General features: G+C 36.4%; 1 protein-coding gene across 4 annotated transcripts in view; it reads right to left on the bottom strand.

Moving 5' to 3' along the window:
- Positions 1-26,553, bottom strand: part of ADK (adenosine kinase) — a 295,032-nt gene that overhangs the window by 139,705 nt on the left and 128,774 nt on the right. For all 4 annotated transcript variants that reach the window (XM_075758603.1, XM_075758601.1, XM_075758600.1 and 1 more), the window contains exons 5-6: positions 17,307-17,479; positions 12,124-12,232 (exon numbers count right to left, since the gene is read on the bottom strand). In XM_075758603.1, coding sequence (XP_075614718.1) covers positions 12,124-12,232; positions 17,307-17,479 — 282 coding nt within the window. The remainder of the gene's footprint in view (positions 1-12,123; positions 12,233-17,306; positions 17,480-26,553) is intronic.

The raw sequence follows: 26,553 nt of genomic DNA, 5'->3' as shown, positions 1-26,553 counted from the left end.
AAAGTAGACAATGTGCCTCCAATTACAGGGGGTTTTAATACCCTTTTCTGATACTTATCTACTCAATGATAATATTGAATGTTTTCTGATGTTCTTTTTACCACTGTAAAACACTTCGTATAACTCTGCAATTGGGCAGATTACTATGTGGACATTTTTACTCAAAAGAAAAGAAAGAATACACCTGCTTTCAATTCCACTGACATAATTTTATCATCATACTGATAAAATTAAGAACTTATTAAATTCATATTCTGAAGGTTGGGGGGCTTTGTAATACAAAGAAGTTCAATGCTTTCAAAATAATTAGAATCTGATTATTTTATTTAATGTATTTTCTGTATGAATGTTCAAACATTTGATTCTGCTGCAATACAAACCTTGCAGTATTCTATACAGGAGGCCATTCTGAAAAATTTTAACATTTTCTGTTCCTCTTCCATGAACTACGTTTTGCACTCATGCTGTTATAGAGAGATGCATTAGAGGCAGGTCATGTGATTTCCCTCATGTCAACAAATGATGGCTCAATTAGGCCGATAAGAATCTACAGCCCTCAGCAGAAACTCTCTTCTGTCCATTCTCAGCAGTATAAAGAAGCACTTAGGGACAGCACTAGTTTCTGGGGAATGAATACTTGCTATCCTTTATATACACGCTCATTGAAAATTTCTCTCTTTCTTCAAAGAAAATTGGATCCTTCATGTTGTTGAAAATTGTCAATCACTTACAGTTTGTAAATTTTTTTGCTACATTCAGCTACAGTTCATCATTAAAATCAGTAAAATGGTGAGGAATTTTAAAATTAACACATTGCTCTACTAATTCCAAATCGTCTCTTGGAAATAAGGTCTCTTAATCAGTAAAAGAATAAAAACTCTAAGTTTTGACTCCAGTCCTCAAAGGAGAGGGGAAATTCATATTTAAGGATGAAATTCATTCTTACCTTACTTTGCTGTGATCAGGTGCCTTGAGAACACCAAATACAAAGAATGCCAATGACAGTAAGCCCAGCTATAAATGCCGATATTCTCCTGGGTGCTCTCAATGGATGATAAGGTTGTTTCTGCTTTGTTCCAATTACTCATACCATCTTCCATGCCCACTACCTGCCATTGTTTTGCTGAATTTCTTAATTTTAACCCTACTGTGAAGAGAAATCTATTTAAAAAACTGTGCTCTCTCACTTCAGGTTATGCAGAGGGAGCGAGACAGAAAATTCCATACCTCTCTTCTTTCTCCCATTTCTTCCATTTGTCTCATTCTTTAAGATTTTATGACTCTTTATAATGCTTAGCCTTTACTTTTCACAAAACACCTCAGTGTTGTTCAGCACCAATTATACTCCATATGGTCTTAAAAAGACATGTTCAGAGGCATATGCTGAGGCATATTTCATGCTAAATACTGTTAACTGCTGTTCCCCACCATTTTCAAATTTGCAGGAAAGTATTGTTATACTGCATCTGGCAGTAGCATAATTGGCAAAAAACTATTAGGAGCAGGGGCATTCTGCAAAACAACTTCAGTAACTTTAGCATAAAAAGTGGTAACGAGACCACTACAGATCTTCAATTATTATTGTGATTTACAAAGGACTTTGCAATATCTATGGACTATGAGGTCTGAGTATGCTGATATTTATGGGCCAGTTATTTATTAAATGATTTTGCCTGAGCAGCTACATTATTTAGAAACATGAGAAACCCACCATTGTCCTTAACCAACATAGTTCTGCCAATAAAAACTTTGCTGCAAGTATGATTAGACTGGGAAGGTGACAGCATTTCTGCTGATGTAGCAGCTGTTAGAAACCGTCTCCACAGTAGGGTGCTTATGCCACAGAGAAGTGTAAATCCCCAGGAGGGTTTTCCACAGCAGCTGCATCAGCAAAATCCTTCTATTGTGGACAAAATCTAAGTGCCCCTAGCTTTTGTTTAAGTCAAACCTTTGCAAGGATTAGTACTGATGTTTATATCTTGTTCACATTGCTAAAATTATGTTTTAGCAAGTCAAGTCCTACCTGCCACCATGATTGCCTGGATGTGTCTTGGAAAAAAACAATGTCTACTTCTATTTCTCCTCTCTTTTCTTCTAAAACAGCACTCATTACCTATTTAGAGAATACAGTATTTCCTTAAGTATTCTATTCCTAACTACTTAAGAAGAAAAGAAAAAAGGATGACGATCTTTCTTTTGACCAAACCAGACAGTCTGAAGCACTTTTACTAAGCAGGTGACCCAGCACACTGCTGATTGAGCATTAGCCCCACAACTAGGAAGATTAAAGCTACACCAAAAACCTGCTCAGCCCTGTCTTTAGGGCACAGTTCCAGTCTTTAAAAAGAAACTCAGAAAACACCATGAAGATCCAAACGAAAGCAGACATCCCTTGAGAAAGGGGAAAGGTCTTTTTCTCTGTTGCACCAAGGCCAATCCAGGATCTGTCCTATGTCCTGTAGCCTCTTTGAAATGAACTCCCAGATCCTATTTTTGGAATCAGTCAATTCCTTTTTCAAATAAACCCGATAACAAACAGGGCTGGCTGAACTTGGCCCTTCTGCCTCCTAAAGGGCTAAAGAATCTATTACACAGTTGTAAAAAGCCCAATCTGCAAGGCATACTATTAACATGTTTAATATATTTAATACATTGTCATGTTTAATTAAACATTGACATGTTTAATACATTGTCACTGAAAATCTGTGCAGAAGCATTTTTGCAAAACACTTCTTTAAGTAGACAATGGCTAAGCACAATGTAGCACACTAAAAATTACTTGACAGATTTTTGGGATGTTGAGCTATGCTGTAAAAACATTTTTATTTTTTTAAATTATAATTGTTTGCAGAATCCAAAAGTAGCCTTCAGGCTCTTATCCTGCTTGCAACCCCTGCTATTTCATAACACCTGTAGTCTACAGTGTAGGTCAATGCCATTTAGTACAGTTAACCTTTTGAGCTAAGAGGAAGCATATAGGAATCCTCTTGCACTCTGTACACATATTTTAACATTCTATAATTGTAGTGCAAAAGTTACGGTCTTTGAAATAATAAGCACAAATAAGATCATTTCAAAGCAAATCATTAATCATAACTTTGCACGGAAAAAAAGTTTTGTATTTAAAGAACTGCACTGTCCCTATTGCACACGTAAATAATAAATGAAGCTATAATTTCAAGTTCAGACCAAGTAGTGGACTACCATAAACAGCTTAACTCAGCTCTCAAGTTACACACATGCACATAGTTTTTGCTGTTAAAAATTAACCTTCTTCATGTAAAACAGCACAATTGCTGTAGTATTTATCTGCTGGTTTGAATGTGGCAGTTGATGACAGACACAAAGAATACATATTCTAGGGTTATGCAGACTATGACATCTCCACGTGTTAATGAGATCAACTCCTTTAGAAAAAAGGTGGAACCCCCAAAATTTCAATCAACTGTACGGAGCAGTGACTACCAATTTATTATTAATTTTGGTAGTTAGCATCCAAAATAAGCAACTTGCCTCAAATTAGAAAAAAATCACAAATTTCAAGTTTTAGTCTTTAGAACAGTCTTAAATTAATGATTCTTTTTAAACCTTATCAGAGAAATACTGAAACAAAAAAGAATTCAGGATAGAACCAATACTGTTTCAGCCAGAGATTCTAACTCCTCAACTTGCTGGTGCTTTAGTTTTGAGATTTTGCTGTAACAAAGTTGACATGGTAACAGACAAAATTCTTGTGCTCTCATAAAGACAGCATCTACTAAAGACTGACATGCAAGAGGACTTGCAGTAAAAATTTCCCTTCAAACTGACTCACCTCACCCCTTAGAGTATGAAGACTTCCCTTTTTAATTTACATTTAAATAGTGTGTTAAGTCTGCCCAGACTTTACATATGATTTGAAGCTCAATGTCCCTAAAGGCAGAAGCATCTGGGAGCAGAGATCTCCACAGTGGTCTGCAGGCAGCACGGCAGGTCCCTGTCCCTGGTGAACGCCTCTTCTCACCAGTCCCCAGTCTGCTACAAAGCCCAATTCAGCCTTTGGAGACAAGTAGCTTGCAACCAAGAGACTGATTTAGTATTTCAACAGATTTACAAATTCTACTGATGAAATAAAAGCATGCCCTTGCCCCTCTTACACGTCCCCATCCCCACCCCCTGCAAAAAAAAACCCCAATATACTTTTAAAAGGGTAATGCAATCACAACCATTATGTCAATGAAAATTACACGCTGGGTTTATCTCTGTAGGTATCTGTCAAATGCAAAGCGCACACAACATCTTTGGAGTAATAATGATGTTTTATCATTTTAATTACAAACACTTTGAAAAAAATCCCTAAAGTGTACCAATTGGGGTGGTCTGAATTAACAGTAGCTTGATAGCCCAAGGGTAGCAAAAATAGATTGAGCTACCAAATTTCATAGTAGTTATAGCAGCTGTCTTCTTGCCTCAGGGAACCTGAGTATTTAACAAAGCAGACAGCTTGGCATTGGCATCTGATTAGTAATGTGGGTATTGTTGGACAGAATACATGCAGTTCTATTGTTTCACTGTTTGATTAGGAATTTGGAGCTATGAGCATAGTTTAGCTTTTATAGCTAGCTTCTGTATATTCACTTACAGGTACTGTAAAAGGATATTTTCTCACTTATCATTCGCTGCAAGTAGGGAATATTGTCTTGAACATGATCGATGAAACATGACAGGATTTAAATGTCAGGGTCAGTTGCCTCCCCGTTTCTGTGCCAAAATTTTGTTGAACTGACTGCATAAGTTTTTCTAATTGGGGAGAAAAGTGAATAAGGTGAAAGCCTGGTCTTCCCTTACCACAGGATACAAATTATTTGGAATTTAAAATCAATTTAAAACATCATTTATTCCAGTTTAACTTTACAAAGGAAAATTTTTCTTCACAAAAGAAGTCTCAGAGGAAAAATCCAACTGTTGGGGTTTCTGGGAGAGGGGGATTGATTTTTATTTTTCTAATCCAACAGTAGTCTGACAGTTTGGATAACCACTGGGAGTAAGAGAATCTCCAGTTCAAAACCGATCTGCTTAATGGTAAAAATCTCAGTTAACATGCTTTATCTAAAAAGGCTTGATCTTGGGGAATAACCTTAGCACAAACAACAATATTACTCTGAGGTTTGCGTTTGAACTTCATACAGCCAAAAAGACCCCCCACGTGGCTCTTCCCTCTTTCGTTCTTTAAGTATACATCACAAATTATTGGTGCTTGTTGGCAGAGTTCAAATCACTGAACTCATTGCAAATAGTCTACTTCAGCTAGAAGTACATTCTTTTACTCTATCAAATCCATCTGAGGTAATAAGACTTGATGTTTTATTCAACAGAGCTGAGGAAAATTGTTGCACAATAGGTTAATTCAAAATGGCAGCATAGAAAATGCATCTGTCAGTGGGGATCAAATTACAGGGCAAGCTCCTCTCAATGCTTAGAAAAACAAGTCTGCAGTTCTACAGATTATGTGCATGTGTGTGTTTAAAGGGGTGGGAAAGGAGCTAAATATCTGAGCTAACCTCCAATTAAAGTCAATCATAAAAACAGCCAATTTAATGAGTACGGATTTCTTTGGGTAATTATAACACCAACCACTTTTTTTCTCCCTCTCTTTTAAATCTGTAATTCTGCCTTCTTGTTATTGCTTGCTTTGTCATTAATCGCCTCAGGAACTTGATTTCCTAGCAACAGACTCTGCCACCAAACATTTGGCTCCTGTTCAACATTTTCTTTGTGAAAAATGGCACTGCTATTGCCGCCTGGCTGTTGCAGCTAGACTGGCTGTGTAAGTGCTCTAATAATGCATTCTTCTAAAAAACACCCCAAAATCACATGATAAAAGGAACGATGACTGAGCTTCACTAATTACTGTGCTGAAGAAGTGGATCTGCAATTTAAAGGCTACTGGGGTAGGAGGAGAATGACAAGAAAGGGAACATGTCTATTCTTCATATAAATAAATATAATTAATAACACAGAAGCGAACATTCAGAAATAAATATTTTTACCATATTAGACAGATTCTCATTAATTTTCTATTACAGAAAAAGGAAGTACAATCTTTCTTAAAGAAAGTTGATGATGTAATTGTCTGCATGAAGTACAAAGCATTCATCTTCAAAGAATGACATCTTGAGGATCAAACTCCGCAAAAAATTAGAAAAAAGTTTCTATTTCACTTTTCCACATAAGTTACTTGAGAAAATACTGGCAAAATTGTTGATGCACGAGAAATGGTAGCATAATGCATACCACATCCCAAATATATCACAGAATGACATAACACATGCCAGTACCAGTTTAGACAAAGGTCTTTTTCGCATTTTGATCAAAGAAATAAAGCTGTGAATTTCTGTATTTATGAGAGAGAGAGTACTTTTCCCATATTTGTGTTGGAAGCCAAGAAATAGCAATTTGTTTCCTGGTTAGCTACAGAGTCTATCATCTCTCTGCAATGAATGCATCAACACTTCTGCTATAACTTCCAGAAAACACAATCCCTCAAGACGGGGGGGTTTCAGGAAGGCGACGTTATCCCAGGCCAGCAAAAAAGACCACAACTAACTGTTGCTAGCTGCAGCTTCTTCTTTACCATTAAGACAGTCAGAATGGTGTTTTCTCGGTCATAAAACCTATTCATTATTGCAAGAAAGAGTTTTGCATGTCAGATGGCATACATACTGATACCAGAGCACTATGGCAAAAGTTATCAATGGAAGAAAAAGCTATTGTGGAGTTATTCAAACAAACGTATTTTTAGGGGATATTTTGATTCCTGCAAGTGTCTATGTTTCTCGTTTCCCATGATGCACACACAGACCTAACACATCTCAAAGAAAAAACCCTATCATAATCCATTGTAAATTATCATACTCATCATAGCAATAAATTACAATAAAATGCCTTCATTGAATATGCCTCTGAAAGGAGGAGACAGCACAAAAGAAGTTTCATTTATACTTACATTGTTATAATAATCAGCATTTTTCTCAAGTAGAATAGCCAAGCCCCACATAAAATACTGTAGAATGTTATTTAAGCTTTGCTACACATTGCCGACATCAAGCATATGTTTTGACAGACTCAAGTTGAAACCAGATAATTCCACCATCAAGCCCACTACACCACCATCTCTCTGCTTAGACAAGCACTTAGGCATTAAAAGAAAATAAATATAAAAATACTACAGTATTTGTTGAAACATACCAGGGTGGTTGGAGCTTTGAAAACTTCTCCAGCAGATAGGTATGTTGCATAGGGGTCAGTATGACATGCCACAATATGTGACATTTCCTACCTGAGACTCAGCCTAAGACCAGAATACCTGGTCTTGATCAGAACTGTCATGAACATCAAAATAAGCTACACTTGCCATTAACTTTGGAAACACAGAAGAGACACTGAAGGTGGTGAATGTAATTTAACTGTAGGCTAACAAATCTAAGCAGTATTAGAAAATTTTATACTTAACGTGGTACAAGGGAAGGGCATCACCATTGAGAATTTTCTATTTGCTATATGGAAGTAGGAGAAGAGAATGGTTTAAACTTTTACGGATTGTGTAACAGCAACAGCCTATGCAAAACTAAGTGAAAGTAGTATCTTTTCTGAATAAATGTTGTATGGCAATACTCAAAGTGAGCAACCCAAAATTCAGCTGCACAGAAATAAGTCTTAGAGCTACAAAAAAAGCTCCCCTACTCTCTACCTACAACAGGTAGCACAAGAGCTGAAGCTTTTGGGTACTGTAAATTCAAAAAGCAAAGACAAGAGATCATAATGCATAAAGTACAGTGTAAAAATGGTCCCACATCTCTTTAATGAACACAGATAAGCATGAGCATTGGCAATTTCGTACCTATATGAAATGGCTAGGCAAGGAGTCTACATAGATACTAATAAGAAAAACTTTTACAAACATCACTTAACACCAGCTTTTTAATAAGCACACATACTATATCCACAAAATACAAATTCAAACACAGTCCCGAATCAACAATCTACTATTTTTCTCTGTACAGAAAAGAGAAAAACATTTTATTAAAGGAAGATCTGTTTGGTTTTTGGGAGCCACTTAACTGATCCATTCTAAGCTAAGACTCAAGTTACTAGAGACTGGGAACCCAACGGCAGTCAATACTGCCATTTCATATGCTTAGTAAAGGAAAGTATTTAAGAAAAAAGAAACCCAAAACACAAAAAAAATGAAGCAAAGAAGGAACTTTCAATAACACATTTATTATTTCAGCACCAAGATAATATTAGCATCAAATGACAGTGTTTCACCCACCTAATGCCTCCAACTGCAAACATTAAATGAATGCAGGTGTTGGACTGCAGAACAAATTGAGTAAAGCTAAGTAACTGGCAAAAATAAAGATGGAACAAGAGAAAACACACATCTGGAAAGCACCACACTTGTGGCAATAATGTTCAAATACAGGCAGTCTGTATGAGCAAGCAATATCAGTTGTCACAGAATTAAAGATTTCACAAGGTTAAGTGCAGCTTTTAATGAAAGAAAGCGTTTTATGAAAGCACAAGTGCAAAATTCCTTACCTACATACAGTAACATAGAGGTGCTCATTGGAGTCAAATGACAACTAAGAATTTCAGTTTTTCTGCTCTCCTAAGAAACTCTTATCAGCAGACTATTTTTAATCAAAAGCATTGACAATAAAAATATCTTTGCATTCCAGGCCTTCGTAAGATACGAAAATTAATAGCTATATACTGCAAGTTGCATTAAAGACGTTAAAATGTTTGTGTGCAATGTCAAAGAAACTGAGAACCAGCAACTCTCATAGATTTCAGTTGGTGCCAAAACCATTGATGATATTAAAAAACCAAACCAAAACACAACACAAAAAACCCCCACAACCCAATACATGTTACAGAATTCTTAGAGATGCCTACATAAATACAGTACTACCATCAGATTATTAAATGCCTGTGAAAATAAGACAAATAAGGTGCTGAAATATGGAGGTTTATACCAAAGTTTGTAAGATGCAACTCTAACACATAAGAATTCTAAAATGCAAGTCCTGACAGAAAGCATAGATTCACAAAAAAGAAAGAAAGAAAAAAAAATAAAATTGAACACACACCCCCAACCACAATTTAAGATTATTTTCATGTCAGGTTGTGTCCCATTCACAATTTCAGAGACAGAATGACAATGTTTAGTGTTATCATAACTCTCAAGTTATTCTGAAATAAGGGAAATGTCTGAGGAAGAGACATTTTCTAGCCCCAGTAGGAACCAAATAAAATCCCTCACAGTGAATTCTAATCAGACACCAGCAGCACAGCTAGCTGATCCACAGTGAAATGAATATGACAGACTGGAAGATATGATGTCAATGGTAGAAATTACTGCAAGTATATGAATTATATCTGGAGAAGGGAAAGAAATTGCATAGAGTTTGACAGTACATGTAATCTAACTTAAATGATACAAAGTAAAGTAATTTTAAAGTATTAAAATACACCTTGAAAGTTTACCATCTTTGAGAAAGCTGGGGCAGCCTCTGTATTTTGCTTCTGTCTGTGATTTACAGGGTCCTATTCTTCGCTAGTCTTTCTCCAATTTGTCTGCCGGATCTGATTACCAGATGGCTAAAATAAATGTATTGTGTTCATTCATGGTAACAGAAGTTGTCTTTAAGGGTTCTGTCACGGCTTCACTATCTTTCCTTTGTACCTACTCCTCCCTCTGTGAATTGATTAGATTTCCGAGCTAAGTTTCATCTGAGGGCCATTCTGCTAAATGCTGCATTGAAAAGCATATGATCTATTCTAGGAAGCACATACAGATGACCACTGGATATCACAGACCTGTCCTAAAACAACAACTGCCCTACTCTGCCAAGAAAATAGATTGATAATCTCAGGACATGGATTTCGACAATAAGTGTCTGTCACTAACATACATTCTAATGCAATCCAAGAAACAGGTGACAGTTGGATAGAAAGAAGGAAATGAAAAGCAACATATGCACAGTGCAAAGCCAAGGAAGGTAACAAGACTAAAAGGTAACAAGACTAAAAGTGAACACAGACAACAGTTGACAAATTAATGACTCGGCTATCCTATACCTCAGGAGTGGTAATTGTTCACTATGGTGGTTTTGTTTAATCTGGTAAACCGCTACAAACCTGCAAGTAAAGAAGCTAAATGAAAGAAACGGGCATGAATGCACTGTAGCAGAAGGGAATGTGTATGGTTCTATACATTGTCTCCTTTCCTTAAGTAAAGTTACACATGCAATCTGTAATCAGAAGTGATAACACTGTCCTAGAAATCTCTTTGACAATCCCATCCTTGAATGCTTTTGCTACAGGTGTGAACCAGGTTCTTTACCCAACAGAGCTCCTCCTGCAATCAGGTGTTTCCCTAATCTGAATTCCATTTTGAAAACATCAAATACAATTTATTAGCACATCAGTGTTATTTATCCATTAACATATGCACACCTTGGGGTGTATTTTCAGTTTAGTACAAGAGTTTTCTGTCTCTTAGTCAAAGCTTGGATGTCGTAGAACTGGCATCTGAAGAACAGCTTTTAATATATATGAAAACCAGTGTAGTGAATTAGGTGATTTAAGTGATCAAACTGACTGAACACAGAAGAGTGGCTTCAGAACTAAAATAATATGAAGGCTATATCTTAAAAAACCCACATCTTTTTTTCACCTCATGTACTGTTTCCCACTTTTCCTGAAGCATCTTCACTAAGTTTAATTTATCTAAATTGTATATTAGAAGCTATATTGGCAATGATACATAAGCGTGGTAAATTAAAAAAAAAACAAACAAACCAAAAAACACACAAACAACAAAACCTTAGTGCAGTATAGCTTTTGGTAACATTTGTCATTCTTCTTTATTTAAACTATAGTCTCAGCCTTTCAATATTTTTTTAGCCAATAGTATTAATTCCTAAGTATTGCATTTGGAACAGACTGAGGTATAATTATTGGGAAATAAAAAATCAGAACGCTTGAAAAACAGAAATAAAAAAAATGAGTAGGCACTACACCTATGTATTTTAACTGCAGCACAAACATATGGTCATAGCGGTGGGATGCATTTTCTTTGTATACTGAGAAGGTTATAAGTATTTTTGACAGTTATAAAGGGGCAGTCTCGGCCATACACAAGAATCAATAACAACCATGTAAAGCCTACAGCAGTGCACACTAACAGGCTGTAGGAGACATTAACACTAGCTAAAAGAAATAACTGTATTTTCAATGAACTTGTTCCTTCTGGATAATCAATTTTTTACACTTCTTACCAGCTGTTCCCACATAGCTCAGGTAGCAGAATGGAAGCAGCTGTCATACAGAATCCATATATTACATGCGTGTTATGAGGTTTTAATCTGTCATAGATGTTTTACGTTTGCTAATTTTGATCAGTCATATCAACTTGAGAGCAAGATGAAAACAAACTCACCACTTCTATTTAGGCAAGATGTAATCTACACAAATACACTAATCTGGCTTGATTCACTGTGAATGGTAAAAAAGGAATACTAATTGTGAAACTACTAATGCCCCATCCTCAAAACCTCTTTATTCTAGAAGTAAGATTTCATCATTAAAATCATTTTGCCCCACCGCCCACATTCAAGAGATTTGTCACAATCATTGTTGCTGAAATATTGAGTTATAAGGTGCCGTAGTAATTACTATGGAATAAATAGCAATTAAGATTGTTCACACAAATAAGCTCAAACTGTTTGCAGTGAATAATTATGCTAATAGTGTTTTTCTACATAATTTGTGCATCCTTCACAACAATTTACTAGAAAATGTGAAATGTAAATTTGATGCACTACTACAAAAGCTCTGAAAATATGTTTAGTTCTTATGATTTTCCCCCACTAATTTAAGAAAGCACAACTAAAACATACTTCTACATTTGTACATTTAAATTTGAAGAAATCAAACTACGCTGAAATTGAAGCAGTCATTTTCTTTCATTGTATTCCTACGAAATCATCCTAAACCATATGGAACAGACATGCTCATTGCTTAAACCTCGCAATGTTGTAACACAAATTTGAGCAATTTGAAAAAAGCTGAACTTACTGCTATATAATAAACTTTGGCCTTTTCCACCAACTTCCAGTTCTTCTCCAGATCAAGATGCTTTTCCTTCTTATAGCAATTAGCAGCAGCGAGGTTAGCTACAAGAGACCTGAATGTGATTAAAAACCAGGCATTAGATCCTCTAACTAATACTACTGCAAATTTCTCACAAAGAACAAAATTTATCAAAGATAATCAATGATCCTAAGGAACATAAAACCAATTAACAAAGAGCACTGTAAAACACATATACTTCATTTGACCATTTAATAATATTTAAATAATATATTTTAAAATCATATTAAATGCAATTTAAATTTAAGCTATGTATTAAATAATGTATTTTAAATCCAGCTACTGGATAAGTTACTTTATGTAACTTATTGCTATTATACTGTTCAGGTGCCTTCTTAGACTCAACCTTTGTTGCATTTTGTGATCAACTCCCTCTGTACGGTATGGCATCTGCAGATTTTCATTAAAACTCTTCTAGTACCTAACACCTAAAGGAGAGTAGCTACTCCAGTTTATCTTCTGAAAACTATTCTCCCTCACTAGAACCAAAAAGTTGATGGATATTTACATCCTGCCTTTATCATTTTCAAATGAAAAGTTACATTATTTAAAAGGGGGTTTTTGTTTGGGGTTTTTTTCCCCATTAGGTTAATATTTTCCTTTAACAAATGAAAAAGAGTCATGTTGCTACTTTTAGATGATGAACTGTTAAAAAAAACTTTGGCTTAGTTGTGTATTACTAGAAAACTACCGAAAACTCATTTGTACTTAATTCTTTCATAACAAGTTATAACACAAGCCATGGGACACGACTTCCATTAGCAAGAACAAAAATACTTGTATCATATTTACTTTGTTACATGTAAGATGCATTCTATTTTAAATCCTCCTCTTCAGCCATTCAATTCAGCCTTATGAAACACACAAAACTTACAGATGTACTCCTAAAAACAGGTCATAAAAAGATGATTATGCACTAGCTCTCCACTCTGGCTACCATGACCAAACCCTTCTGTGCAATTTTATTATGAGAATGTTTAATAATATCTAGTATTTAGAGTAGGGGAGTTGTGGAAACAGACATTTCTGTGCTGGCATACAGAGTTTAAAATTTAATTTTCAAGATTTAATAGTCATAGGATGTACCTTTAACATTAACATATCACTGTTTTGTGATATTTACATATATTAGCCAGATGGATAATGTGTAATCACACATACAACATACGGCTATTGAAAACTTTTGCCTTCTCTAACTTGCATACAATTGATGTACGTATCATTCTTTTCCACATAAACGCTACTGCAATCCAGAGACAATGAGTCGGAGTAAATTGCTAGTCTGCTTCTATCAAGTTATGCTTCTGCCTCCAGACTGAATGTTCAGGTGTTCGGAGGTGAGTAAACTCGGAATTGTTGAAAACTTTATACCACCTCAGAACATCATCACTATCACCATTTCTCTTTGTCCTATTCAATAAAAACCAAACAAAAGCCCAAAAGAATCTCTTATGAAGACACCAACCAAGTCTCCCTGTAAATTTCCCAAAGCACTCATCACTAACAATCCCTGTAAGTTAAACAGATCAAGTATATATAAATTAAAATAAAAAGTTAGACTTTTTCTGAATGTATCAAAATACATAGCACAGTTCTGTGTCATTTCATCCCAGGAATATTCTTGGGACGTATCTCTTGAATTCTGAAGCCTAAGGGCAAAGGGAACTAATGTGAATTTGGAAAATAAAAAACCCAATAATTTATAAACAAATAGACCAAGCCTCTGTAGCAGTACAAGTAACAGGCAAGAAATTTCATACTTGATGAATATTATCATTTCAGTGACAAGAAATCCACCAGAGAACCACATAAATCCAAGAAAGACATGTGCATAACTGTGGTAATTTTCTGTAAACCATACTTAAAAAGCAAATCAAATCTTTCAGTTTTGGCAAACCCTAAATATCCATCAAGGGCCTAGCTGGAAAAATCTTGTCTGTCTATGTATGTTACTAAGTGCAAAGCAATTACATTCCAGAAAACTAAGCAAAGACTCTCTATATGTTTCCTTTCACTTACTACATGCCCTTGAAGCTATAAACCTAGCTCTGTGTGGCTACATCCAACTGTAGAGATGCTCTGCACACGATGTGTAATACAAGACTGTTACACTGAAGACAAAGCACCAGGTTTTTCCAAATTAGAACTGTAAGTCTAACAGCACTAAGTTCAACATGTGGGACACAGAGAAGGTAGATGTTTTTTTGGTAATTGGAGACAGCCAAAGTGCTTCAAATCAAACAGCTTAATGGGTATTTCTGAGCAGAATGCACATATCAAAATCACAGATTGTGACGGAGCGTAGGTACTATCTTAGAGTTTAATCATGTGTTAGGATTTTCTTGAAAAGCTCTGAGAAAAAGTGTATTAGTATTGCTAAGCTAGAGAATTCAGATTGGTTATCATGAAAGCAGAAACAACATTCACATCAGGGCTTCTGGAACATAAATGTACACAGACTCTTACTGGGAAAACCAGGAGTGCTATTAGCCAGTTCTTCCAAAAGAGACAAGAAAGCTGAATTACCTGAAGAAGGAAGTTAGCACGTACCTCAACTGGGACAAGAGATTAATCAGAGTTATCAACTGGGGCCAGGTTGAAGTGATTCTTACAAATATAGAAAATGCTGAAAACTAAGAAACAATCAGAGGGTAATTAAAGATTGAGAATAAACTTGCTCTCACTAGAAGAGGGGGCATTGCACAATAAAGCCTTTAGCAGCAACCATCAGCCATTTCTTTCTATCTCCCGAGGAGGGAAATAAGTCTCTTGTACTCCCTGCACACTCTCAAGCGTGCTCTAAAACAGTGATTGAGACAAAGTCATTGTCTGTAGTATATGAGGAAACATTTGACAGTGAGAGAGAAAAGTGTTTTACGTTAGCAAACCAAAAATACTGCTTAATAAGTTAAAGTAGTACTTGCGGACATTTTTATTAATAAATTTACCTAAACTTTTAAATTCCATTGAGATGCATGGCAAAAGATGCACATATTTTTCCTGAATTCATGATGTATGTCTATTGACAGTCTTGACTTCAGTTTTCCATCATGTCATCTAGGAAATAGTGATTGCTACAGGATGCGTACAACAGACACTATGTGACTGAAGAGAGCGAGAATCACTGAGCAGAAACATCTTTATTGCTTGTCTTCTCTTTGAAAAACTGAATATGGATCTTGCAGATGAAGGGGGAAGTCTGTAGACATAATTAATGTCAAAACTCCAGATGAAGATGAATGAACTTCCGTCCTCCACTGAGTATGTACATTCATTCCTGAGAGTAAGACATTATGTATGACATTAAATTGGGAGGGACAGGTTGATAAGCTGGAGGACAGGGCTGTCTGTCATTCAGTGGATCTTCAACAGCCTGGAGAATTGGGCTGGCAGAAAACTTGAAAGCAAATCAAAGTCACGCAACTAGGATGCAGTAACTCCCATGCAACAATATAAGCTGAATGTTGACAGGATACAACATAGCTTTGCAGAAAAAGACCTGGAGGTGCTGGTGGACCAGGCTTGGAACACGAAACAGCAGTGCACCCGCACAGAGAAAGTTAATCACACTCTGGTCTGTATGAGCAAGCAGGCAGCCAGCCAGCCAAAGGAAGTTATATATTCAGAATAGAGGAAAATCTCTGTTCTCTGGTCTCCAGACCTCATCTGGATTTCCATGTCCAGCTTTGAGTTGACTATTCTTGGACACAAGGAACAGATGCAAGCTGGAAGAAGGAGAATTCCAACTGGGTATCATCAAAAGAATTTCTCACATGAAGAGTGGTCAAACACTGGAATGGGTTGCCCAGAGAGGATGTGCACCCTCCATCCTTGGACATATTCAAAACCCAGCTGGATATGGTCTTGAAAAACCTAATCGAACTTCAAAGTTGGCCCTGCTTTCTGCAGGGGTTTAGACCAGATGTCCACTCTAACTAAAGCTATTCTAGGGTTCTACATGTTCTATGGAAAATCCTCCCTCCTCTGACTCTCAGTTCAGTTCATGTTGCTGCCTATTGCTTTTTCTAATTCTACCCAAAACATCCACCAAATTCTCAGGAAATTTGGTGTGGATTTTAATTATAGGACTGCTATCTTACCTTAATAAATTCTACTAACTCCTGATACTGTTTTGAAAGGGAATGAGCAGTTCCTCAGGATCAATGACACTGAAAGCCACAGAGGAAAACCAAAATATTTTGTTCTTATTCAGAGCCAAAAAGAAAACACTCTTCAGGGTAACTGATACCATTTTCATTATTGTTTCAATATCTAGTATCAGAAAATTTAGATATCGTCAGAAATCAGGGAGGGTTGGTGTGTGCTGGTAACATCTCAAGATTAAGGCAGACCTGACTGGCTGGTTTTGAAACCTTTAAAAAAATCATCAGGAGGTAATCAGCATAGTAGTAGTACATAAGTTCAAGTGTTGTGGGTTGAAGAAGAAAGCAAAGGGCCATGCTCAAGATAAATGCTTATTTTCTTCATTATCTCTTTCTGAAATTCTTCTTTTTATTAATTTTATTACAATACCCAAAAAAAATCACTCTATAAACAGGTTCTTACTTATGGAATGCTTGGAAACCATACAAAATACCACAAACACCATTGTTCATAGTCTACAACTTGCTTTTTTCCTTCCTCTTGTATAAAATCAAATTAACCCTTTCAGTCAGGCTATATGTTGACATCTATCCTCTTTAAGCATATCATCATCTGAAGTATATTCCTCATTTGCCAATCAAGTATATGCCTTACATGCCAATCAGCTTTCACATAGGCTGCAGAAACACACTTGTTAACCAGCTTTTGTCTCCCACGTATTTTCTCTCTCCAGAACAACTGGAAGCTATAAAGTTCACAAAGTAGTAGTATATTATTATCTCGCACTTTTCTGCCATAATAAAACTGCTGTTTTCTGAAAATATATTAATACTGCCCAGCCCCAAACTATGAGCCAGGCAGCCCTGCATTGTCTCACCTCAGTGCTAATACTTTCTTTAACATTCAAATCACAATTTTTCAAGGCCAAATACTCCGAACATATTAGGCTACACACACTATGCAGATTGCATTTATATCGTAGGAAAATATCAAAGGCCCCTGACCTGTTGTCACTAGTGATACAGGCAGCACAGGTTCCTGTTGGTTCTTCACTCTGCTCATAGTAATGGGCATCCACATGAGCTTCTTCAGCCTTCTTCTTTAATATCTCTCCAAATTTATCTTTGCCAATGCACCCAAAGAAAGTTGCAGCTTTGTAAGGGCTCTGAATCATCCACTGCAGATTGACAGGGAAAAAAAAAACCAACATCATCAAAACCCACCAAAGTTAGCACGCCTAGTATATTATTTTTTGCCATTTCTTTCTCTCCACTCACTATACTTAATTCTGTGCCTACAGAGCACTGTGACATACAGAACACTTCTATGCCTGAAGTAAAAACATCTGGTACATCAAGGGAGGGAAAGTCAGCAAAGAATAAAAAAAAATTACCCTTACTGATCCCACTGAGTGTTTTACCTAATGTAAAACTTAAATACATGTAGCTGACTATCAAATAAAGTAGATTAGTATGTTTTTACAAGGTATTTCAAAAGAAGATCCCTTGCTCAAAGGAGATGCCCCTACACTTACATTTAATTAAGCAATGTATGGTCTCTTTAAAGAAAATTTGTAGAAAATAAAAGACAAAAGAAACAAAACCCCCCAAAATTAAAAAAAAAAACAAAAAACCAAACACAAAACCAAGAGAGATAGTACATAAGGAAAACAGTATGTTTGAGAAACCTAAGAAGAAACATTGTGCAACATTCACAATATATATAAAAACTAAATGGTACTGAAAATAACCAGTTGTGTCTACCATTTAATTATATGCAAAAAAGGAAATGCTCCCCATTTACATTGTTAAATCATGCATGAAAATATCTATCTCCAACTTTATTAAGAGCAGTTCTGTCACTTGAATTGTAAAGAAAGAGTGTAGCTGCACAGTGTTGCTAAGGTGCCAGGTTATTTCCTAAAGCTCCTCTTTTATTAATACAAAATATGCATCATTCAACTGTAAATGTAACTTCATCTTGTACGAAGTTAAAAAATAGCATTTAGCAGCAATGTAAAAATCAAGAGTGAACTAAAGAAATAAATGTGAAGTAACAATCATAGGCCCTACTCTGCTGGTGGTGAGTCAACTAACTGAAGTCATTATAATTCACTCTAATTACAGTCAGAAAGCTTATCCACTCAATCTATAGTATGAATTAAAGGCTACATCAATTTACTGCTTTTCTAAAACCCTACTTATAATTGTTTCCTAATCAAGATTTAAATAAATGATAATGTCTCCATTACAAAGCAGCATTAATAGTAGCTGTGGGTTGTAGAAAGGTCAAGTAACTGAGTTGCAAATACATGCTTAGTCACATCTTTATTACTTCCAGCTCCAGAGAAGGAGGGGGAAAAAAAAAAATCTTTAGCCATGTAAAATTTTTCATTAATAAGGCAAAGGTGGACAAAAGTTGCAAAGCCTCTTTCCTGCAGCAATTTAATATAAAGTTTAAGGACAAAAAAAGATTGTGTTGTCAGATGGTGGCAGCGTTCAACCTCTCATTCATGAAATGCACACTACATATGCTCTGCTAATCTATTCCATATCACACTAATATAAATTAAGACAATCCCTAACAAGAAAATTATCTAAGATATCCTCATATTTTACATACATTTGCACATGCATAATACACATTTGCACAGTGTTCATTTAGGATGTCTTAGGAACAATAATCTTTTATATTTGAAGGTATGGTTAAGTAGAACAGATTATTTAACAAGACTAATGATGTTGTCACCTACTGTAAGCAAATATGGAACCAATTTCCACAGTGATAAGAACTGAAGTACCTGAAGCTTTGTGTCCCATGTTGAAAAGCATGCCTTATTCTCACAAATAACAAGAATTAATAGAGATCACTATGAACAGCATTTATCAAAGCATCAAACCCCAACACAAACAAATTCAAAAAACATAAGATTTCAAACTGCACCTTTGGCTTACAACATTTTATCAAACGACATAACTTTTCCATCCTTTATACATAAAGTCTGACAACATTTGGAGCAGTAGTAAGTAATATTTCACGTACATCTCTGAAAAAAGAATTTCTGTCAAGTATCACAGTTAGCTATTGGCAGCAGCTCAGTTTGAATTCAGATGTGATACACGCCATATATAATTGCCACAATCCTTACTTTAAATGTAAGTAAAGTTATTCTTGAGACTCAGAAGTCACAATATAGGCTTTCTTGAGATGAACCTCCATTGTGTAGATCACTTCTTCCATAAGCAGTGGTTCTGCTCATACTTATTTGAAACATGGGTATTGTATGGTAGGGGAAATATTCCCACTCTGTAGATACTCTTTTTGTTTGAACATCTGAGCTAAGTTAAGCAACACTGAGGAAGATGGAAAAGTAGTTCAGCAGTGTTTCTGTAAAGATCCCCTCATCATGCAGATTTCCAGTTACAAATACTCAGAGCTTCTTAAAATTATCTCTACATATTCCCATAATAATGGTGGTGAGGTGTTGCTAGTTGCAGAACTCATCCAAACTCTTCCTCCTTTGCTCAGCTAAAAGGCTGCATATTAGTAAAGGCAAAAACCAGACATCACACCACAAACTTGATAAAACTGAACTATAGGAATATCTCTGTGGTATACCATTGAAGTTGCACGTAGCGGAATGAGTCACAGCAGGCATTTTTTGCATATATGTGAAAAAACAAAAAGATAAAATAACATCTTCACAGTAGACTCTGGAGCACTTTTTAAAAAAATTGACCCTGGATTGGAGTTTAATTTTGATTAACCTTATCTGGAAAAAACAGGTTTCTATGGGCTACTTCACGCACTGTTGTTATTAGCAACATTTTGGCTAAAACACTGTAAATGGGAATGGGGGTCAGTCATCACAAGACATTTATCACCATGAAAGAGTCATGCAGCATTACATCCAATATCAAATGAAGGCCAATAACAAACTGCACACATTAATGCCAGGTATATGGGCAGATTCATTTTATAGATTTATGTGGAAATACAAGATTTAATTGAATGAAAAAGACTTTAGACAGAAACAGAAAATGACCCAGCTCAGCAGGCACTAGCATAATGAGTTAATTATCTAGGGTTTGGCTAGGCAGTGAGGTGGCTATTAACTAACTATTGACAGTCTGGTCAGGAGAGGTTGGCACCTGGCCACACCATGAGTCCTCACCATCACCCAAGGGAATTTAAGGCTGTTAACAGCCCAAAGACAGAATGTCAAAAGTAAGAACTTATCACAAAGGAACAAGGCAGCCTCAGGAGTGGGATACCACAAAGGAAACTCAAAATCTAGAGTGGTTTATGAAGTCTAATTTGTTTCTCCATCTGAAAGTTTTCTGCTATCAATGCAGCTTTGACACAAGGTACACACAAGGACAGGCCTTGACCTTTTCAGTTAGGATAAGCATCCGTGACAGAGGATGGAAGGAGCATGGGAACTAGAACACCTTTCGTATGTTCTCTTGAGTTAAACAGATTGCATTTTCCTTACGTTTTTGTTGTATGCGCCCTGGTAAACTAAAAGAAAATATTAACTTTTTCTTAAAAAAAACCAGAACAAAACAAAACAACTTGCCTTTAGCATAACTGTGTCTTAAAATTGGGCTGATTTAAAAATAAGCATCATCTGTATCAGATTACCCTATCCCTACAAGCACATTATTCCTTACGATTAAATACAGCAGTCAACACTTCCAAAAGGGGCCAGCACTCTGGCCACTCAAGGATACCCTACAGAGTGACAGAACGCTTCTCTCTATTTTCATGAGGCTAACTTGGCCCCACAGTAGTAGGAGTATCTGTTCAATTTTATTTTTTTTTCTTGATCAGAGTTAACAGGGTGAACTCTCTGGCATGCTTTAGCTATCAGAGAAGCGTAGGAACCTTTGTGTTCCAGGGAGTGGGTGGTAACTGCAGAGAACAGCATCATCCTTTTCTTGCAAAATGTTGAGATTCCAAGAAAATTTGGTAACAAGTAGAACTTCTGAAGACTCAACTGTGACTTTGTGAAACTGCTTGGAGTTAACTATGTCCCACTCTTTCATATCCTTAGACTCAAAGATGTGGTACACCTATCTCCCACTTTTGTTTGATTAAGAAATGGTTTTGGAAACAATCTTTCCCCTGAGTTACAGAAGCACTTCTAGAAGCACTTCCAACACTAGAAGGGACTTGACTTTGGTTACTTCTTGCTGTCTTTTGAGAACAATATTCAAGATGAGAGTTACCTGAATCGTTCCTTATACCCCAAAACCAGAAAAGTGCCCCTTTATACTATATGAAAGAAAAATCAGTGGTCTTAAAGAATTTAAAAAAGGGAGATAAATTAGTTCTTTGTATTTCCCAAGTTTATTCTATTTACCTTGAGAATACCATACTTTGGCCACAAGGGCACAGTCCAGTATCCCATATCACACCACTTGATCTGCATTGAAAGCTTTTCTTTGCTGTTCCTGCAAAGTTCACTGCAGAGGACGACCTCTATTTGAAAGGCAGAAAGCTGCAAAACTAAATAGTTGATCTAATTTACTTCACTATCTTCAGTTGCAAAGATATTTCCCCTGCAAAAAGACAGTTTGCTACTGCTGGGTCTCAGTACACAATCCCATAAGAAAAAAAGAAACATCATACTGATGAAGCTTAAGACAGCTTTACAGCCATCTGAGTAAAACAAAGTTCCTTCAGAAATTATTTCATTTTACCCTGACTCTATGCTTTGCTCTAAGTGCCTCTTAACTGGACAACATTGATAATCAGAACAAGGAGGATGACGAAGACACTATCAGTCCCACATTGTTACCCATTTGAACTCCTGAGCTCCTGAATTCTTTTCTAAAGCTGCAGCCAGTAGTGCATTTCCACATTTGTCAGTCATCTTAAACTAACAATGCCAAAGCATCCGAAGCTTTGCTTAGACTGACATACCTCCTGCACATAGGAGTTTTCAGCTGTAGACTTGAATCCTAAATGCCTAGGAACTGACAACACAACAGGAAGCATTATGCCCCTTCACAGTGAAGGATCTTCAAAACTCATTAGCACTGAATACAGACATCTGAAGTGCATCTGAAGTGCGTTATTTGAAGCTGGACGCTTCCCTGCATGATCTGTCAAATCTGATCTTATTTTAAATTGCAGCTCACAGAGGAGAGAACTCCGAAGACCTAAAATTAGCTAAGACTTAACATGCTTGCTAAAATCTAAACTAAACAATGTTAGCAACTACTCATGAAGCATTCTGTTTAGTAAATCAGAACATAAAAGGCTTCTTTTTATACAGCACTATTTGAAGTATCTCTCGGTTTTATATTCTGAATTTTAGAATGAGTCCATACACTTCTCATAAGGTTTCACCAGTCTGTTGTACCCCTAGGACATTTCCCATCACCAATTATATACACAGTCCATTAAAAAGCTCTTATGAATATTTTAAGGAATATTTTAGATGTTAAAAAAAAAAATCACACTTCATCTTAGAAAACCAGATAAAATGAGAAAAAGTGGGATCAAAACCTAAATAATTATACATATATGTTAAAAACCAGAAAACTTGACAATATGCAAAACAATGCTAAAAAAAGACATCAGTGTCACTGTTCCAAGTGAGCTCACTTATTTCTTGTGAATGATGTGATACACCTCAAGCACAACTGGAATGCAATATTCTGTTACCATTACACATACTATATCATTTAAAATCCCTACCGTAGTGGGTTAACTGCAGTGAGCAGCTAAGTCCCCACCTAGTTGTGCTCTCCATCCTCCCCACCAGGGGGATGGGGGAGAGAATTGGAAGTGCAACAGTGAGAAAAAACCCGCATGGGTCAAAGATGAAACGATGACAAAGGCAATCATTCACCACTTCCCACCAGCAGGCCGATGCCCAGCCAGTCTCTGAGCCACAGCTATCTTGGAAAAACTTCCCCTCCCTCCCTGCCCCCAACAGTTTTATTGCTGACTATATTCCACCTGGCCTGGAGCACCTCTTTGGTCAGTTGGGGTCAGCTGTCCTGGCTGTGTCCCCTCCCCAGCCTACTTGCTGGGACAGGAGAGTGAAAAAACAGAGGCGGTCTTGATGCTGTGCAAGCACTGCTCAGCAATAGCTAAAACATAGCTGTGTTAAACGTGCTGTTTTGGTGACAAACCTAAACCACAGCACCATACATCCTGCTATGAAGAAAATTAACTCCCTAGGAGACCCAGTATACCTACTCAAGAATCAGTGTTATGAGAATATACCATCAAGGCCTTGGAAAACAGATGAGATACTACAATTTTGTTCCAACACCTTTGCAATCTTTTTTTCCTTTTTCTTTTTTTCATTGATCAACATTTAAAGATTGCAACAGCTATTGTCACATAATGGCCGTATAAGAAAAAATGGAAAAGGAAAAATACGCTTATCTTTATAAAAGTAGGCTTGCAAAAAGGAGCCCCATGTCCTGTATAGTAATTCTTCCACCATTACCTAAAGCTGCCAAATCTTGCATGAGGAAGTGATATTGTTAAAATGCATGACAACACCCTCAAGCAACTTCCAGTCAAATGAGATAAAAGTGATAATACTTTTTAAAGGAAAAGGCTAGCTAAAGCTTTGCACCGAGGCCAATATATACATCTTATCAGGATTTGGTTCAACATGTACTATCCAAATCTCTGCACAGGAATATATTTTAGTTTTAGTTGGCACCACAAGTTGCATTTTGCTATAGCTTTTCAAATTAAGATGTCTATCAAAACGTTAGTCATCCAGGAGCAGTACTTCATTCATTCTACATTTAAAAACACAAAGCTAACAAACTGCCTCTCAACAAAATCTATAATCCAAATAACTATTTTCAGTGCTGCTATTCTTTTGTATTCCATTTCCTATTCTCTTCTTCTTGCTCTTCATCTGCTTGTCCACTGTTTTATATTTAGTCTAGTTTGTAAGCTTCTTGCTATTCAAGGAAATACAAGCATATTTTCTGTAATTAAACATGTAGCAGCCATATTCCAAAGTTTCAATGTGGCCAAAAGATAGCTCACTCTTTCATTGCACCCCTTAAATATTGGACAGTCTAGGCACTTAATTCCAATATTCCTTATTTCATTACCTTCTTATCCTGTATTTATAATGCTACAGATCTGCCTCAAACACCTGAAGCGCTGCAGCCGCTCTTCTGAAGTTCAGTATACATTATCTGAGGCCAAAGGCAGAATGCATCCTGCAAGACCTTACAAGGCACGTAATTGAGACCGCAGCTGGCATGGTGTCCCTTCCCCTTTTGAAGCACAAAACTTGAGACATCAACACCTCCTCGTTGTTTGATCTCATGTGTCACACTCTTTTGCCTTCCACAACATTAACATGGTGCCTTCTCAAAACCAGGTAAAAGATGACACACCTGCAGAACAGGGCTTGTCATGCCAGTTTTGCATCACTCAGATGACAGTTACACGAAGGGTATCTTAACAGTAAGAATTCCAGGTTTACTTGGGACTCTTCCACAGCCGTTTCAGTGTGTACAACTGTTAAGAAATTTGCTATTACGAAGCTATGTATGAAGTAAAGTTTAAGAGTATCTTTATCAGTAAAAGGACTTAAAGATAGTAACGTTCTTGTTGAACATTGTGTGTGAAACATGGCAAAGCGACAAAGAGAGTACAACAAAATAAAGTCTTGTTACTCTGTGTGGCTAGAAGCTGTGGTGTTAAGCTGTTAATGGAAGCATATTAACAACATGAAAAAGGATCATCATACTTGGGTACAGTAAGACACTCATTGGGCAACTGTACAATACAGTTAACCATGCCTCAGCCTACACTACCCGTAAAGAATTAGCACTCATTTCATGGAGATACAGAGAAGACTGATAAGCATTTCAAAAATCCCTTAAAATTCTCCAGTGTAAAACACTGTTTGTATTTAAGTACTAACCTATAAGGGAAGTTGATATTGTTGCAAAGTGACATTTTAGGATATTTCACATATGATTTTGCATATCTATAACCTTAAAACAAATCTTCCTTTTCAAAATGCATGCATGCGTCACACTCACTCCCCTGCTAGATGATGTGCAGTCTCAATGAATACACCCACACTCAGAATGACAGCAAAAAATCCACAAGTGAAGAGACTTCTTTCATTGTCTGGCAGCACAGAATTCATAAAGCACAAACTGTAAACGGCTGCCTATCAGCTTCTATCAGCAACAGTATCAAAAACAGATGGCAAAGGTCAAGTCAAAGTTTATTGACAATGATGAACTTTGACAGCCTCTATTAAATTACTTCTTCCTTTAAGGTGTATGTGATCAAAGCAGCAGAGAGATTTTCACTCAGTCACATAACAAGCCATTTGTTGAGATTGAAACATCTGGTCAATATCTCCTAACACTGCAATTTCATGCACAGTTAGCAATAGGGTACATTTCTTCTCCTCTTCTTACAGGGTCCATAAGGGTGGCACATATGGCCAACCATTTCATTCAAAAAGGTTTCAATTCCAGGCATTACATACAATTGTCTCTATGCTGTATCGTATTTTAAGTCTACCTACCATCGTTTTCCATCATCACTGCTGCCTGCTCTACTCTTTGCTATAAAAGCCCACAAATATGACAGAGCACTTAAAGCTTAACAGCTTTTGACTACCCAAGTTAGAAAGCAGTTAAGGCAAGGGAGTTTTTAAAGCTGCAGGTCTTCATCTATCTGTTGTCAAGAATTCCCAATGCATTAAACTATTTACCAAAGCTCTAGTACCACAGATTATAATTTTTGTAATAGCAAACCCTTCATTTATGAGGCATTCCTGAACAATTAGAGATCACCCTTTTTACTAATTTATAAATTATTATACATTTTACAGACATAACATACAACATATGTTCTATTTCAAATCAATGTGAGATAATTATAAGAATTTGATGAATCATAATCCTATTTCTCAATCTGAAATAGCAAGAAGACACAAAATGTTATCTCTCCCAAATGCTAAGAAATGCTTGCCTTTAGAATTATGCATCTATGTTGCCACAGCAACAAGTAGTGGATAATGTGAAATGTACTTCACCCTTCCATTTCTAAATCCCAATCTTTTTGTTCAAAAGAGAAAGGAGGGCTAGTTGCAAACATGCCTACAGAAAGTACATTTCAAAGAATTTTCAGTTACTATTAAATAACCTCCATTTTTATTCAGTTAGCAGTTGATTTCCACATCTCATTCCCATACTGACTGACTCCAAGTAGTATCTGAACCTTAAAAGT

Source organism: Balearica regulorum, chromosome 7, assembly GCF_011004875.1.
Source record: "Balearica regulorum gibbericeps isolate bBalReg1 chromosome 7, bBalReg1.pri, whole genome shotgun sequence".
NCBI lineage: Eukaryota > Metazoa > Chordata > Aves > Gruiformes > Gruidae > Balearica > Balearica regulorum.
The sequence above is the reverse complement of the archived record's forward strand: the minus strand, read 5'-3'. Positions and strand labels throughout refer to the sequence as shown.